Raw genomic sequence first — 16,635 nt, 5'->3', positions numbered from 1 at the left:
AAATATATTTTAAATTTTTGTATATATATATATATATATACACACATATATATTTACAAAAATTTATAATATACTTCATATATATATGTTTTATATATATATATATATAAAAGTTACGAATCTTTTTCAAAAATTATTGACATTAATTGCAAGCATGCCTTTTCTGGTACTTTAAAATTATATATAGATTTAAAAATACAGGTACGGCCCCCTCAACACTCCCCCCGCCCTCTCTGTCTTCTCGGCCCTGGGAGCAGCTCTCTCCTGCCACAGCCCCTCATCCCCTGAAAATGTACGCCCATGCAAAGTTCGTCTCCACCCCGTTCTTGGTCAGGAGCACCTCTCAGCTGCTGAGCCGATCACTGTCTGCAGTGGTGCTAAAACTACCCGAGACACTGACAGATGAGGCACCTTATAAGGGCCTCAGCATCTTGGCAGCCCCACGTCCCCTGACCTCACTTATTCCTAGCCGCAGCTTCCAAACCGGCACCATTTCAAGGGACATCAATACAGCAGCCAAGTTCATTGAGGCTGGGGCTGCCATGGTAGGGGTGGCTGGCTCTGGGGCTGGAATTGGGACTGTGTTTGGGAGCCTCATCATTGGTTATGCCAGGAATCCCTCTCTGAAACAACGGCTCTTCTCCTATGCCATTCTGGGCTTTGCCCTCTTGGAGGCTATGGGGCTCTTTCGCCTGATGGTGGCCTTTCTCATCCTCTTCGCCATGTGAAGGAGCCGTCCCCACTTCCCATAAGTCTTTCTCCCATGTCTCGTCTGCCCTGTATATTCCTTTTCCTATACCTCCCCAGGCAGCCTGAGGAAAATGGTTGGCTCAGGGTTTGACAGAGGGAAGACAAACAATACTGTATTAAAAAGAAAAAATAAATAAATAAGTGAATAAAAATAAAATAAAAATACAGGTATGCTCTTATTCCCATTATATAAATGGAGTACCAAATATGTAAAATTTAATTTACTTACAAAATTTATAAAACTAATCAGCAAGAAACTAGATCTTGAAAGCTAGATTTCCTGATTGTTGGTACATTTTTCTTTACAGAGTACCTGATTGCTTAGAACTCTTAACCTAGTCTGGGAATATTCTGAAAACACTCTTCTTTGGCATTCTAGTTATGTTATCTCATTCCAACAGTGTGTGTAATAACCCACCCCTGAAGAAAACCAAAGAAATGTGTGCTTTATATTATCAGGCCACCAAACACAATCTAGATGGAGCCAAAATCAGCTATATATACCGGAACTTCAGTAGTTTTGCAAGTTGAGCAATGGCAGCTCCTGCTTAATCAGAATTTTCACTTACAGATCAGAAATACGGTTTTATACAATGCCATAAAAGTGTTTAGTGGTTTGCTCTTGAATAACTTATCTCTCACTTAAAGCAGTATTTTACAAATATTTTTGCAGGAATGTCTTTTATCACTTTGTAGTAACAAACTGTAGGCCAAAATCCACACATAGAAAACAATACCATTGCTCTGTTATACATCAAAAATCAACTGTTAGTTCGTAAACCTTTTGCCAGAGATATGTTTTACTAAAAAAACAAGGGACAGAAGTTGTAAACAATAAATCTGTAACCACTCTTTTTTTAATTTGTTTTCAATTTCAATTCCAGAGAGTAGTCTACAGATTGTTACTAGAGGAATATTAGAAATTTTGTTTTCTAGAACATTCTTTTTATTAACAAATTGGACAACTCAAGTTTTATCCCATTTTTTTTCAAATCTAAGGTATTTTAAGTAACTAAAATTAGAAATATTCTTTTAAAACAACAACAAAAAACCCCACAATTACAATTATAACTGTCTTTCTTAATCAGGTTCCTTAACACTATTGCTATTACAAATAAAACTTAAAAAAAAAAAAAACAGTGGCTAAACATACTCAGCATTTCTTTGTCCCTTAGGCAGAGGAATGGACGTTAACTAGACTGAGTGGCTCTCCTCTAGGCTGTGACTAGGGGTCCTGTTTATTGTATCTTTTGGCTTTGCTGTGTTGTTGCCTTATGTTTTCCCCATAGGAAGAGGCTAAAGAGAGGGATAGCATGTGGAAGGTACCCAAATATTTAATCATCTTGCTTAGACTGATACATAGCATTTCCACTTGCATTTCACTTGTTAGCACATCTTCCTCTCCCACCACCCCCAGAACCAACTGTGGAAGTTGTAGGGGAAACCGGGTCCATAGAGAAGTATATAATAAACACTGACAAAATTTAACAGTGCCTGCTAACTGTTAAGTAGATACAGTAGAAAGTCAGTAGTAGGACTACCATAACTTGAGCTGTGCATAAACCAGATCAAATCTGATACTAATTTAAGAATATAAATGTGTTGTGAGTGTTGTGTATTGTATAAGACCGATGAATCATAGACCTGTACCCCCAAAACCAATAATACATAATTTGTTAATAATTTTTTAAAAAATTTAAAAAACTTTGTAAAACAACAAGATGGTTTTAAAACTAAGTAAAGAAAATTATGCTGCATGTGGAGGCGTTTATTCATTTTTCCAGTCTGTGTTCTTTAAATTGTCATTTAACTTCTCTAGTTTTCCTTTTCCTTATTTTTAAGTGGTAACAATAATAATTCATGTTCCTGATAGCAAATGTACGGAGTAAATAATTTCAGATCACTTTCAGATCTAGGATTTATGAATTAAAAACCATGAATCTGATGTACAAACTGCTCCAATGAATCTGATGTACAAACTGCTCCAACTGTTCCAATGATAATATATGTATTTGCCTTACTAAATTTGCCATTTATTAATCCAACATAAAAGTAGCTCATTTTCCTTAGGCTTGAGTAAGGATGCCAAATAATTTCTTATCTTTCACAGTTTTTCACCAACATTATAATTTTATTATTGGCAGGAGTGGTTAATTAAAATATGAACACATTTTAAAACATTTAAATTAAGTATTATCATTGGTATAAATCTACATGAACATGCTAGATCATATTTTTTCTCATATTTTACTCATTACAGAATTGAACTTCCTGAAAAATCTCTGTTGAAACTCTTTTGGTCTTTCTAACTTGTCCAGATAAGGATGAAACTGTTCCCAAGAACAGTATCACTTATCATTTGATTACAGATACTTTTTCAAATGTAACATTTACCCTCACACACAATGAACTGAAAGTATTTTAAAGCTGCTCTCTAATTGTGGTCTTATGATTAAACTTAGATTAAAAATAAAATTATTTTTCTTATTATAAAATTCTTACTGAACTACAGTAGTTCAAATAGCTGATGGCAGAATTTGTTTCTGTATTTTCAACCGTAAACTGCCAACAAACTATCTTGCTGGAATGCAATTTTGATCTTGAGAACGGAACTATGAAGGTTATAAATTTCCTAGAATAAGTGTCTATGATGAAGTACTGACTATTCCTTTGGAATATGTTGAAATCACCATAATTGCCATGAATAAGTATATCAAATAACTACTGAGTGTTATAAAAAATAGACTAAATACACATACATTATTACTGCATCTTGTAATATACAACAGGTTAAATATTTTACCAGTTCAGTAAATCTAAATTTTATTTTTAATAATTTTTGAGACCAGCCTCTATATGTTGCTATATTCACAAATTTTTAAACTGAATAGGCAAGGTTGGACAAGGTCTTGTGTTCAATCAGGATTCACGGGTGAAGTCTGGAAATTATAATTTAAAAATTGCTCACCTAACCAACCTGCTAAGACACCAGACATGAATGATATGGATAAGTAAGCCACACATAGGTAACAAACAGGTATTTTGGGCCTTGATTTGCCACCATCTCTTGTTCCAAGTTGCATTTCATTCAGACCCCTAACATCCTTACCATTTGCTACTTCAGATTCTGTGATTAGAGTACACAGAATCACTTTCACAACCTTAGAACACTGTCCTGTCTTGTAGCTCTGACTTCTGGTTCTGTTGCTCACACTGTTATATTGCTAGGAAATGACCCCCACTTATTTTGTGCTTCCATTACCCAAACACTTTTGCACAACCTTAATGACTTTGTTGATACATCACTTCTTTTAAGAAACCATCCCTGAGGGCGCCTGGGTGGCTCAGTGGGTTAAGCCGCTGCCTTCGGCTCAGGTCATGATCTCAGGGTCCTGGGATCGAGGCCCGCATCGGGCTCTCTGCTCAGCAGGGAGCCTGCTTCTCTCTCTCTCTCTCTGCCTGCCTCTCTGTCTACTTGTGATCTCTCTCTGTCAAATAAATAAATAAAATCTTTAAAAAAAAAAAAAAAGAAAGAAACCGTCCCTGATATTTCTTCTCCCTCTTCTCTAGGTCAGGTGCTTCTCTTTGGGTTTTCATGGAAATTTATTTCTCTCCCACCATAGCACTTACCACTTACCTAACTGAGAAGACAGGGGAAGAAAAAATATCTGTCATTAAACTAGTGCCTGGCACATATTCAGTACTTGTTAAATATATGTTAACCAGTAATGAAATTACTAAATTAATGAGTAATAAATGAACAAAATCAAGCTGTGAAAGTTTTAAAGACACTGACAGGATTTAGTAGGAAATTTATTCCCAAGTGCATCAATATCACATTTTCACAATTCTTTGCAACTAGAGAAAATATTGTTTGTATGACCAGAATGTTAAAGCAGATCCTCATGAACTATATATATTAATTTATATTCTGATAATGATGGGAAAGAATACAATCTTAAAAAATTCTTAATTAAAAATATGAAGATCCTGACACTATATAACATTACTTTGAATTCTTCCTATTCAAACAACTTTCAACAAGAATAAAACAAAACAAACAAAAAATAGATGAACAAACAACAACAAATTGTTGTATGGGGCCTTCTCTAATTTTGATAAAAACCATAAAACCTGACACACAAACTTCCTAGAAGCAAACTCACTGAGAGTACCTCATAATGGCTTTTCCTACCTTTTTCTTGCAAAATATGTAATATTAAAATACATTAAACTCACTGGTATATGGTATAACCTCCTTTTCTAAAAAAATTAAATTATTGAATGAGAATAATCGTATTTTTCTCAAGAGGTGATTAAGTTCAGAAAGGATTATCAAAATGGCTGTCTTATCTTTTTATTCCAGTCAAACAAGAGAAGCCAATTTATAGACAAACAAGAAACTGACACAACTTTAATGCTTAGCAAATAAAACCTTTATTATAAGAATACAGAAAACATACATATTTAGCTCTCCATATCATGCCCTTTTAAATTCACAAAAGGGCATAATTAAGATACAAATACAAATTTTCAAAAAATAAAATTGATTTTTTCTTAGATGGCCACACATATGTATATGTGTTATACTAAAAGGTGAAAAAAATAATTTTAACATTCAAAACTAGAATTTACAATAAGCACCAAGAGTTTTATGTTAAAATAATGAATAAAACTCTAATAAACTAGTGGATGCCATTAACTCTAAATTTATCTTAATTCATTGAGAATGATGTTCATCAAGGTACCACTGATGACCATGTAATTTCAATATTAAACAATGAATTTCTATATAATGAAGCCAAACATTTCATATGTAATATATTTAATTTATTATTAAAAACATAAAAATGAATGTTTCTTTATATTGGTATTGCTAATCATGTATTTTATTAGGTCATTTCTCTTTAATGAGCATTGACCTGAAAAATCACCCAATATATTTTTACTAGTCAAATCATTTTAAATACTGCTTTATGATGTAATATTTGATATTTACAGGATAACATAACTAACATATTTGCAAATTACGACATGTAGTAAGAGAATGAACTCTGAGCCCATCACCCCCCTTCAGAATTAGAACATTACTAAAAGCTGTGTTACTACTCTTTCCCATCCTTCTGCTTGTCCTTCAGAGGCAGCCAATACCCCAAATTTTGTATTTGTTGTATTTGTGGGCATTTTATAGTTTTATCATCATATTCCTGATCAATAGTGTTGTTTGGCTTAGTTCTTGAGCTTTAAAGAAGTGGTCTCATATTCTATTCTGTCTCCTGTGACTTAATTTTTTTCATTTGTGTTATGCCCTGAGAAGCCATCTATGTACGGCATCTCTCTCTCCCTCTGTCTCTCTCTTTCATCATCTATGTACCTAGTTGCCATAATGTTTCATTATATTCCTTAATATTTCATTGGGTGAGTATAACTATTCTCCCATTGATAGAGATTTTTATTTCTCATCCCGAGTTTTGTTTAAAGTTCTTGTATGTTTCTCTTGGTTACATGTGTAACACCTTCTCTAAGGTATATACTTAAAAACAATTGCCATGTCATAGTGTATGTAAATGGTCAGCTACATGATGTGGTGCCAAGTTGTTTTCCAAAGTAGTTGCATCACATTACACTCTCACCAGCAATGTGTAATCACTATTCTTGGCCAATATCTTTATTGTGATACCTGGTACTCTCACACAATTTAACATGTTTTAGTCTGATTACTAATGAGGTTGCATATTTTTTCATATATTAACCAATTGTGTTGTAAAAAATGTGAAATATCTCTGTCTACTTTATGTGAAAAGTATAAACATCTATTTACCCATTCCTGCTTTGTTTTCCTTATTGACTTGTATGGTATGTTCATCTATTCTGGAAAATACCCTCTACTTTCCTGTAAATATTTTAGTAAGTAGACTTTCAAATTTAAGTTTTCTAAATACAAGGGAAGTGATTTTGTGGTTTAGAGTGAAGTATGAATTCAATTATCTTTTTCCCCATTTGTAATACCAACTTGCACAGTAATATTTCTACAGTGACCTGCAATGCCATCTCTGATACATATAGAAATTTTATGTATGTTTGTGTCTGCCTCTGATTATCTTCTTCTTGTAGTTCTTTCCAATGATCAACTTATTTCCAGTTTTTCTATATCATTTAGATAGACACAGGATGAGAAAAGACATGCAGTAAATTAATAGGAGCACTATGAATGTGAATTATTCACTTCTTGACTGATGGTTTGATCAGTGTGTCACTGTTCTATGTGTTACCTCTCTTTACCCACATAGAATACAGATGGTTAGGACTGAAAAGTACTTTAGAGAGTATCTAATACTCTATGCAGAATTATTATTCCCTATTTAGTTTGGCAATTCATTTATAGTCCTCAATTTCTCCAATTCTGGAATGTTGTAGAATCTTAAGAAAACAATGCTATTCACCTATGCTTTTCTGCACCATGTCATCACCTAGTTGCTACACATACATAACTTCCCTCCATAATAGGTGTTGGCTGTTGAGGAAAATAGCTAAAGTCAGTGTGGCTAAGGCATAAAAAAAGACCTCAGAAGAACTGGAAACACAGCGCATAATCACATTCCTTCTACTTTTCCTGGGTGGCCTCATACCTACTCTAGCTATGGCCACACTGAGGATTGTGCCATTATGCATGAGCTGTGAAGGAGGAGACTCGTACCATCACCCTTTTCATTTAACATTATGCAGTGAAAGACCTTGAATGTATCATCTCTTCCCTGCACATCCTTCCCTAGAAAGTAACGTGAAAAAGCAAAAATATAAGATATTTTGACCTCTCACAGAGTGGAACTTAAGTTCTGCTTTAGCATGATTACAAAATTTTTACAATTTAAAGCTTGTTTCTGAGAAATTATTCCTGTTAATAGTAATCCATACTTAATTCTTTTTAAAAGTGAAATAAATTCATAACAACTATAAATCTTAAATACATATAGCAGCTACTTAAAGAATAAGAAAAAAAGTCAAACTATGGCAAGTGAATCAGTGTGAACAAATGTACATCAAATATATAACCCTACTTTTGCTATCAGTATGCTTTAATAAGGCAACAATTACAAAGTGCCAGAATATATATTAATATTATCTTAGCTTTTGCAATAAAGTATAATTTACTTTTTATAAAATTTTGCTCTCCTATATGGAAGCCACTAACTACATGTACTTTTGAACCTCTGAACTATGGTTTGTTTGAATGGGGTTATGCTGCAAATATGAAACAGGCAACAGATTTATCATAATTAATATAAACAAACAAATGTAAATATCTCACCAATATTTTTTGTGTGTGTGTGTGGATTACATGTTCAAATGATAGAGTTTTGGATACATTTTGTTAAATAAAATGCTTTACTAAAATTAATTTTACCTGTTCCTTTTTCTTTTTAAAAATGGACCTACTAGAATTTCTAGTACTGTGTTGTAAAGGAGAAATGGGAGGAGGCATCCCTTATTCTACCTGATCTTAGTGGCAAAGCTTTCAGCTTCTTGCCATTAAGTTTGATATTAGCTGAAGGTTTTTTTTAGATTTTCTATATCAAGTTGAGGAAGTTCCCCTATAATCCTAGTTTACCCACTGTTTTTATCATGAATGGACATTAGATTTTATCAAATAATTTTTCTGCATCTATTGATATAATCAAGTGATTTTTCTTTTTTAGCTTGTTGATGTAATGGTAACATGGCTCCTAGAAGAATTAAAATTACTTGTAGCTTGCATTTGTGACTCACATTCCTATTGTTATAGAATAACTATAACACTGTTATAGAATATCATATGAAATGATACTATAGAGTATGATTTTTACTTTTTCATGTTTTTATTTAAATACCAGTTAGTTAACATACAGTTAATGTTAGTTTCCAGTATGGAATTTAGTGATTCAACACTTCCATACATCACCTGGTGCTCATCACAAGTGTACTCCTTGATACCCATCACCTATTTAACCCATTCATTCTGCCACTCACCTTCCCTCTGGTAACTACCAGTTTGTTTTGCATAATTAAGAGTCTGTATTTTTTTTTAAGATTTTATTTATTTATTTTGAGAGAGAAGAGAGAAAGAGCATGAGCAGGGAGGGGGCAGAGGGAGAGGGAGAAGCAGACTGCCTGCTGAGCAGAGAGCCCAATGTGGGACTTGATCCCAGAACCCCAGAATCATGACCTGAGCCAAAGACAGATGCTTAACCAACTGAGCCATTCAGGCACCCCAAGAGTCTGGTTTTGTTTGTTTTTTACCAAATGTTTCACAAGTCTTAGTTTTAGATTCATGAAAATGATAAAATCATTTAATCAATTAAAATATATTTTTCATCTCCAGACTGGACCTACACATCCAGATTATGATAATCCTATTTTTGCAGGAAAGCACTTCAAATATACATTGTTTGTGAGAGTGTCTGATTAAGGAACCTCTATACTATCAAGTAAGAGTTATTAATTTGAACTATTACAATATTTTGAGTCATAAAAAATAATAGGTATTTTTAAAAATTAGTTTTTAGATTGGGGTGCCTGGGTGGCTCAGTTGTTAGCTTTTGGCTCAGGTCATGATCCCAAGGTCCTGGGATCGAGCCCCACTTTGGGGTCCCTGCTCAGCGGGAAGCCTACTTCTCCCTTTCCCACTCCCCCTGCTTGTGTTCCCTCTTTCACTGCCTCTCTCTCTGTCTAATAAATAAATAAAATATTTAAAAAAAATAGTTCTTAGAAGTTTATCATATTTGTAAATATTCTATGTTACAATAAAATATCTATTATTACTCTTATATTTAGTGCATATTTTTTATTAAAAAAATATAAAGTTCAAATGAAACCCAAAACATGAGTGAGAGAATGATGTCCAAAAGTAATTAGAGCACACTGCAATTATTTAAAGGCTATGTCAAATTTGAACATTTCTGAAATCTTTGTTATTTATAAGATTTCTCAGGGAATTAATTTATTTTACATTGAGGGAAAAAACCTTATATTCAGATTCTCATTAAATTGTATTTCTTTTAAATTTCTTTATTATATGGTAATGGCTGAGATATTTAATCATACTCAACTGGTAGGCAATGTCCATTCTCAGAAACTTTAATCTTTAATTTAGAATAGTAGCATTTGCGTATAAACATTATAAAAGGCAAACTGTTATGACAAGTATTCAAAATCAGTTTAAGTGTTCTAATCATAAAGTTATTGCCAAATGCTCTATAATTAAAGAGGTAATAATTTAATTACAGAACTTAACAATATAGATGTATTTGTATAATTTACATATTTGGCATTTAATAGACAATTGAGCCATGACAATGGCTCCACTTATATGTGGATTTTTTACAGTACAGTACTATAAATGTATTTTCTCTTATGACTTTTTAAATAACATTTCCTTTCTCTAGCTTAGTTTATTATAAGAATGCAGTATGTAAAATGCATATAAAATACAAAATATGTGTTAATCTCCTGTTTAAGTTAGGTAAGGCTTCCAGTCAAAAGTAAGTTATTAATTAAATTTTGGGGGTAGTCAAAAGTTATATATATCTTCTTGATGGCACAGGAGTTGGTGCTCCTATAACCTCCATATTATTCAAGGGCCAAATGTATATTAGAGGGCAATTAAAAAGTAAAGGGGGGAAGGAGCAAGATGGAGGAGGAGTAAGAGACCTAAATTTCATCTGGTCCCAGGAATTCAGCTAGATAGTTATCAAACCATTCTGAACACCTATAAACTCAACAGGAGATTGGAGAAAAGAATAGCAGCAATTCTATGAACAGAAAAGTAGGATATGCAGAGAAGTGAATCTAAGGTAATATTTGAGAAGATAGACCATGGGGGGATAGACCTCAGCTGGCCACTGGCAAGTGATAGAGCAGTGGAGCACAGGGCTGGAACTTTTAAGAAGTCTGTTCTATGGAGGGACGTCACTCTGGTGGCTAAGCAGGGGGTGGAATCCTTCACTGGGACAGTGTGGTCTGAGGATCCTTAGGGTCCCAGAAAGACTGGGGGTGCCTGAGTGGGGCAGAGATCCCAGGTGTCTGAGTAGGGAAGCTGGCTGCAAAGACAGAGCCGAGGAGTGGGCTCTCAGCTTGGGGTTGCCATAAATGTGATCTGAGGCACAGCTGGGCCACCGCTCTTCAAGCAGGGACCTCACAAGTGGCAGTTCCAGGAAGACCCCTTTACTCCACTGGGAGAAGCAGTGTGAGAACATGCTGTAGGAATCTGCTGGGTTTGCAGACTCCAAACAGGGCTGTGTACCAGAGATAGAAACACTCAGTCACAGGCCAGGTAAGCATGGAGTGTGGCTGGAGGTCAGTGAGACAGTAGTGACTAACTGCTTTTTTCTGAGAGCTCACTGAAAGGGGGGACCTGAGCTCGTGACTCCTCTGGGGCTGGAGACTGGGAGGTCACCTTGTTCATTCTCATCCTCCAAAGCTGTACAGAAAGCTTTTAGGGAACAAAAACTAACAGAAGCAAACCTGAGCAGATTACTTAGCCTAGTCCCTGGCAAGGATGGTGCAATTCCACCTTGGGCAAAGACATTTGAGAATCACTGCAACAGGCTCCTCCCACAGAAGATCAGCAAGAACATCCAGCCAAGACCAAATTTACTGATCAGTGAGAAGTGCAAAACTCCAGCATAGGAGAATACAATACATAGACTCCATGGCTTTTTTCCCCAAGAATCTTTACTCTTTCAAAGTTAAATTTTTTAAATTTTCTTTATTTTTTCTTTTTATATTTTTTTGAACTTTTCCTCTTTCCTATTTTAAACATCATCTTATCAATGCCTTTTTAAAAATCTTTCTTAATTTTCATTTTTACAGTCATATTCTAACCCTTCATTTTGGTATAAATATGTTTTTCTTTCTTTGAAATTTTGGGATACAGTTTCTTCTAACAGACCAAAATATACCCTAAAACTAGTGTATGGCTTTGTTCTCTTGCCTGATCACATTCTCCCCCCACATTATTAAAATTTTTTTTTCTTTCTGCTTTTAACCAACTTCTTAGCTTATCAATTCCTTTTAATTTTCATCTTTATAGTCATATTCTATCCCTTAATCATATTTACCCTTATTTTTTTTGTATATATATATATATATATATATAATTTTTTTCTTTCTTTCTTTAATATTTTGGGAGGCAGTTTCTTCTAACACACCAAAATACATCCAAAATCATGTGTGTGGCTCTGTTCTATTCACCAGCCTGATCATATATATGTGTATATATATTTTTTTCTTCCTTTCCCCCCCAGTTTTGGGTCTCTTCAGATTTGTTTAGTGTGTATTTTTCTGGGGTCATTGTTACCCTTTTAGCATTTTATTCGTTCATTCATCTGTTCTTCTCTGGACAAAATTACCAAGTGGGGGAAAAAAAAAGAACAAGAGGTGGTACTGACTGCTAGGGACTTAATCAAAATGGACGTTATTAAGATGTTAGAATGAGAGTTCAGAATGATGATTATAAGGATTTTAGCTAGGCTTGAAAAAGGCATAGAAAACACTAGAGAATCCCTTTCTGGAGAAATAAAAGAACTAAAATCTAACTAAGTTGAAATGAAAAAAGCTATTAATATGAGGTGAAATCAAAAAAGGGAAGCTCTTATTGCTAGGATAAATGAGGCAGAAGGCAGAAGAGAGAATTAATGATATAGAAGACCAAATAATGGAGAATAAAGAAGCTGAGAAAAAGAGAGATAAACAACTATTGGATCATGGGGGGAGAATTGAGAGATAAGTGATACCATAAGATGAAACAATATTAGAATAATTGGGATCCCAGAAGAAGAAAGAGAGAAGAGCAGAAGGTATATTGGAGTAAATTATAGCTGAGAACCTCCCTAATTTGGGGGAAGGAAACAGGTATCAAAATCCAGGAGGCACAGACAACTCCCCTCAAAATCAATTAAAATAGGTCAACACCCCATCACCTAATAGTAAAACTTATAAGTCTCAGAGACAGAAAGAAAATCCTGAAAGCACCTCAGGATAAGAGGTCTGTAACCTATGACAGTAGAAATATTAGATTGGCAGCAGGCCTATCCACAGCAGATCGATCCACAGTAGAAATATTAGATTGGCAGGTCGGAAAGGACTGGCATAATATATTCAGAGCACTAAACAACAAAAATATGCAGCCAAGAATACTATATCCAGCTAGGCTGTCATTGAAAATAGAAGGAGAAATAAAAGGCTTCCAGGACAAACAAAAATTAAAAGAATTTATGAACACCAAACCAACATGACAGGAAATGAAAAGGGTCCTCTAAGCAAAGAGAGAGCCTAAAAGTAACACAGACCAGAAAGGAACAGAGTAATAGTCACCTTCAGGCAATACAATGGCAGTAAATTCATATCTTTCAGTAGTTACCCTGAATGTAAATGGGCTAAATGCCCCAATCAAAAGACACAGGGTATCAGAATGGATAAGAAAGCAAGACTCATTGATATGCTGTCTGCAAGAAGCTCATTTTTGATCCAAAGACACCTCCAGATTTAATGTGAGGGGGTGGAAAACAATTTACCATGCTAATGGACATCAAAAAAAAAAAAAAAAAAAGCTGGGGTGACAATCCTTATATCAGACAAATTAGATTTTAAGGCAATGACTCAAAGGGTCTATCCAACAAGAAGATCTAACAGTTTTAAATATCTATGCCCCTAACCTGGGAGCAGCCAATTATATAAATCAATTAATAACAAAATAAAAGAAACACATTAACAATAATACACTAATAGTAGGGGACTTTAAAAACCCCCTCACTGAAATGGACAGATCATCTAAGCAAAAGATCAACAAGGAAATAAAGGCTTTAAATGACACACTGGGCCAGATGGACATCACAGATATATTCAGAACATTCCATCCCAAAGCAGCAGAATACACATTCTTCTCTACTGCACATGGAACATTCTTCAGAAGAGATCATATCCTGGGTCACAAATCAGGTCTCAGCCAGTACCAAAGGATTGGGATCATTCCATGCATATTTTCAGACCACAATGCTTTGAAACTAGAACTCAACCATAAGAGGAAGTTGGAAAGAACTCAAATATATGGAGGCTAAAGAGCATCCTACAGAATTAATGCATGAATGAATGGGTCAAACAGGAAATTAAAGAAGAATTTTAAAAAACTCATGGAAACAAATGAAAATGAAGACACAACTGTTCAAAACCTTTGGGACGCAGAACAGAGGGTCCTGAGAGGAACGTATATAGTGATAGAAGCCTTTCCCAAGAAACAAGAAAGGTCTCAAGTACACAACCTAACCCTACACCTAAAGAAACTAAAGAAAGAAGAGCAAAGAAAGCCTAAACATAGCAGCAGAAGAGAAATAATAAAGCTTAGAGCAGGAATAAATGAAACAGAAACCAAACAAACAGTAAAACAGATCAACAAAACTAGGAGCCAGTTCTTTGAAAGAATCAATAAGATTGATAAACCCCTGGCCAGACTTATCAAAAGGAAAGAGAAAGGACCTAAATTAATAAAATCGTGAATGAAAGAGGAGAGATCACAACCAACACCAAAGAAATACAAACAATTAGGAGAACATATTATGATAAACTATACACCAGCAAATTAGACAAACTGGAAGAAATGGATGCATTTCCTAGAGACATATAAACTACCAAAACTGAACCAGGAAGAAATAGAAAACCCAAACAGACCCATAAACAGTAAGGAAATTGAAGCAGCCGTCAAAAATATCCCAACAACAACAACAACAACAACAACAAACAAACAAACAAAATATCCCAACAAAGAAGAGCCTCAAGCGAGATGGCTTCCCAGGGGAATTTTACCAAACATTGAAAGAACTAATACCTATTCTCCTGAAACTGTTTCAAAAATACAAATGGAAGGAAAACCTCCAAACTCACTTTATGAGGCCAGCATTACCCTGATCCCCAAACCAGACAAAGATCCCATCAAAAAGGAGAATTATAGGGGACCCTGGTGGTTTAGTGGGTTAAGCCTCTGCCTTCAACTTAGGTCATGATCTCAGGGTCCTGGGACCAAGCCCCGCATCAGGCTCGCTGCTCAGCATGGAGCCTGCCCCTCCCTCTTCCTCTACCTGTGTTTCTGCCTACTTGTGATCTCTTTCTCTCATCAAAAAAATAAAGAAAATCTTAAAAAAAAAAAAGAGTCTGTTTCAAAAAGAATTACAGACCAATATCCCTGATGAACTTGGATGCAAAATTCTCATCAAAATACTAACCAGTAAGATCCAATAGTACATTAAAGGATTATTCACCATGACCAAGTGTGATTTATTCCTGAGCTGCAAGGTAGGTTCAACATCTGCAAATCAATCAATGTAATACAATACATTAATAAAAGAAAGAACAAGAATCATATGATACTCTGAATAGATGCAGAAAAAGCATTTGACAAAGTGCAGCATCCTTTCTTGATCAAAATTCTTCACAATGTGGGGATACAAGGTACATACCTCAATATCATAAAGGCTATCTATGAAAAACCCACAGCAAATATCATTCTCAATGGGGAAAAACTGAGAGCTTTTCCCCTAAGGTCAGGAATACAATAGGGATGTCCATTATCACCACTGCTATTCAACATAGTACTGGAAGTCTTAACCTCAGCAATCAGACAACAAAAAGAAATAAAAGGCACCTGAATTGCCAAAGAAGAAATCAAACTTTCATTCCTTGCAGATGATACAATATTTTTAATGTGGAAAACCCAAAAGACTCCACTTCAAAACTGCCAGAACTCATACAGGAATTCAGTAAATTGTCAGGATATAAAATCAATGCACAGAAATCAGTTGCATTTCTATACACCAACAACAAGATTAAAGAAAGAGAAATTAAGGAGTCAATCTGTTTATAATTGTACCCAAAACCATAAGATACTTAGAGAGAAATCTAACCAAAGAGGCAAAGAATCTGTACTCAGAAAACTATAGAATACTCATGAAAAAATTGAGAAAGACACAAAGAAATGGAAAAACATTCCATGCTCACAGATTGAAAGAACAAATATTGTGAAAATGTCTATGCTACCTAAAGCAATCTACACACTTAATGCAATCCTCATCAAAATACTATCAACTTTTTTCAAAGAAATGGAACAAATAATCCTAAAAAGTTTATATGGAACCAGAAAAGACCCTGAATAGCCAGAGGAATGTTGAAAAAGAAAACAAAAACTGGCAGCTTCACAATTTCATACTTCAAGCTGTACCACAAAACTGTAATCATCAAGACAGTATGGTATAGGCACAAAAACAGACACATAGATCAATGGAACAGAATAATGAGCTCAGAAATGGACCCTCAATTCTATGGTTAACTAATCTTTGACCAAGCAAGAAAGAATGTCCAACGGAAAAAAGACAGTCTCTTCAACAAATGGTGTTGGGAAAACTGGACAGCCACATGCAGAAGAATGGAACTGGACCATTTCTTTCACCACACACAAAAATAGACTCAAAATGGATGGTAGACCTCAATGTGAGACAAGTATCCTTCAAAATCCTTGAGGAGAACACAGGCAGCAACCTCTTCACCCTCAGCTGCAGCAGCTTCTTCCTAGAAACATTGCCAAAGGCAGGGGAAGCAGGGCAAAAATGAACTATTGGGACTTCATCAAGATAAAAAGATACTGCACAGCAAAGGAAATAGTCAACGAAACCAAAAAACAACTGACAGAATGGGAGAAGATATTTGCAAATGATATATTAGCTAAAGGGCTAGTATCCCAGGTCTATAAAGAACTTATCAAACTCAACATGCAAAGAACAAATAATCAAATCAAGAAATGGGCAGAAGATATGAATAGACATTTCTGCAATGACGACATCCAAATGGCCAACAGACACGTGA

General features: G+C 34.9%; 1 protein-coding gene across 1 annotated transcript; it reads left to right on the top strand.

Annotated features, from left to right (window-relative positions):
- Positions 1-227: 227 nt before the first annotated feature.
- On the top strand, positions 228-728 carry LOC125080864 (ATP synthase F(0) complex subunit C2, mitochondrial-like). The gene has a single exon (XM_047695004.1). It carries the CDS (start codon positions 291-293, stop codon positions 726-728), a length of 438 nt encoding a protein of 145 aa, XP_047550960.1. The 5' UTR covers positions 228-290.
- The last annotated feature ends 15,907 nt before the right edge of the window (positions 729-16,635 follow it).

The sequence above is a fragment of the Lutra lutra genome, chromosome 11 (assembly GCF_902655055.1).
Source record: "Lutra lutra chromosome 11, mLutLut1.2, whole genome shotgun sequence".
NCBI lineage: Eukaryota > Metazoa > Chordata > Mammalia > Carnivora > Mustelidae > Lutra > Lutra lutra.
Note: the sequence above shows the minus strand (reverse complement) of the source record. Positions and strands in the feature narration are given on the sequence as shown.